Source organism: Sinocyclocheilus rhinocerous, unplaced genomic scaffold (genome assembly GCF_001515625.1).
Source record: "Sinocyclocheilus rhinocerous isolate Xijiao unplaced genomic scaffold, SAMN03320098_v1.1 C36769806, whole genome shotgun sequence".
In the NCBI taxonomy this organism is placed as follows: domain Eukaryota; kingdom Metazoa; phylum Chordata; class Actinopteri; order Cypriniformes; family Cyprinidae; genus Sinocyclocheilus; species Sinocyclocheilus rhinocerous.
Genome location: NW_015785759.1, coordinates 1 through 1729, shown reverse-complemented (window position 1 = coordinate 1729; position 1729 = coordinate 1). Strand labels below are relative to the sequence as shown.

General features: G+C 41.0%; 1 protein-coding gene across 1 annotated transcript; it reads left to right on the top strand.

Annotated features, from left to right (window-relative positions):
- Positions 1-455: 455 nt before the first annotated feature.
- On the top strand, positions 456-1716 carry LOC107736541 (RNA-binding protein FUS-like; the record flags this gene model as incomplete). The annotated part of the gene is made up of 5 exons (XM_016547928.1): positions 456-605; positions 794-923; positions 1003-1125; positions 1213-1288; positions 1372-1716. Coding segments are annotated over 5 exons (588 nt in total), but the record flags the coding sequence as incomplete, so codon positions are not given.
- Positions 1717-1729: the final 13 nt, after the last annotated feature.

The following is a 1729-nucleotide window of genomic DNA, read 5'->3' as shown; positions in this document are numbered from 1 at the left end:
TCTTGAGTTTTTTTTTTGTTGTTTTTTTTCCCCCAATTCTTTATTTACATTTTTCTGGTAATGAAATGAAGGCATAAAACAATTTATTTTAATCAATATAAAAATGTAGTATTTGTGTCAATACATTAAGGCATGCATTCTGTACAACAGTTATATACTTGTCACAATTTCAAGGCAAATCAAACTTTTATTTTGACGGGTTGCTGTCAAGAGTTTTGTTTGTACGTATATATGAGAGGCTGGTTTTTTATTTTTCTCCATATGAAATGCTCATGAAGTGACTCCCAGAGCAGCTTTGGGAATGTTGTTCATCTGTTTATGTCCTCGTATAGTGAGACTGCAGAGGCTGAAAACACTGAATGCCATGCATGCTTCAGACGCAGAACATGCAGGATTCATATTTAAAGTCCTTTTTTGTGTGTGTGTGTGTTAAGCATGGTGTGTAAATATTGTGATCGTCTCAACTCCAATATGTGTTTCTTCTCCCAATTACAGATGGCAATCAGGATAACTCTGACAATAACACCATCTTTGTCCAAGGTCTCAGTGAAGACGTCACCACTGAGGAAGTGGGTGACTACTTCAAACAAATTGGAATCATTAAGGCAAGTTTACTCGCCTGACGGTCATGAACTTCACACACCAGGGCTGTGTTTCCCAAAAGCATCGTAAGCTTAAGTCAATTGTGGCTCCATTGGTTTCAATAGGTCTAAGATGCACTTAAGCTTATGATGCTTTTGGGAAACGCAGCCCTGAAGGATCCTGGTTTACACTAAATCTGCTCTAATGACAGGTCAATAAGAAGACCGGCAGTCTTATGATCAATCTGTACACTGATAAAGCCACCGGACGACTGAAGGGTGAAGCCACAGTGTCCTTTGACGATCCTCCCTCAGCCAAAGCTGCCATTGACTGGTTTGATGGTAAGAGAGTCATCCCTGCTGTCTCTTTGACTTCAATAGCATTCAAGTAAATGGGGCTGCTTTGTTTTGCTGATAACAGGAAAAGAGTTCAAAGGAAAAGCCATCAAGGTGTCGTTTGCTACCAGAAGAGCTGAATTCACCCAGAGAGGTGGAGGAGGAGGGGGAGGTGGAGGAGGAGGACGAGGAGGAGGACGCGGTGGTGGTATGATTCGTAAATCTGACTCTACTCTGCTTGGATAAGACCAGTCAGTTGTTTTGCAACTCATATTTCTGCTGTTTGTGCTCCCAGGTTTTCGAGGCAGAGGTAGCTTTGGTGGAGGTCCCTCGTTTGATGTCAAGGGTGGAGACTGGCCTTGTCCCAACAGGTTCGGTGCATGTAGTTATTTGTGAATGTGTTTGAGAGGGATCTGACTTCCAATTATATTTATTGCTAAACCATCTCTTGCAGCTCTTGTGGCAACATGAACTTCGCTAGAAGATACGAATGCAACAGGTGTGGAACGGCAAAGCCAGAAGGTGATAGCTGTGGAGATGGTAAGTGTGACGCTTGTACATGAGCTGAAACGATTGACCAATAGAGGGAGCAGTTTAAGGAAGCTTGTTTCCACCATGGATAGTTTTAAAAAAATTTTTTTTTTTATTCCTCTCAATTGTGTTTCTCGCAATTGTGGAGAAAAAAAGACTGAATTGTGTGAGAAACTCAATACTGCAAGAATAAACACAATTGCAAGAAACTCAAATGCAATTGTTTTTTGTACAGCACACACACAGTTGTGAGATGAAAAAAATCTGAATCTTGAAACACT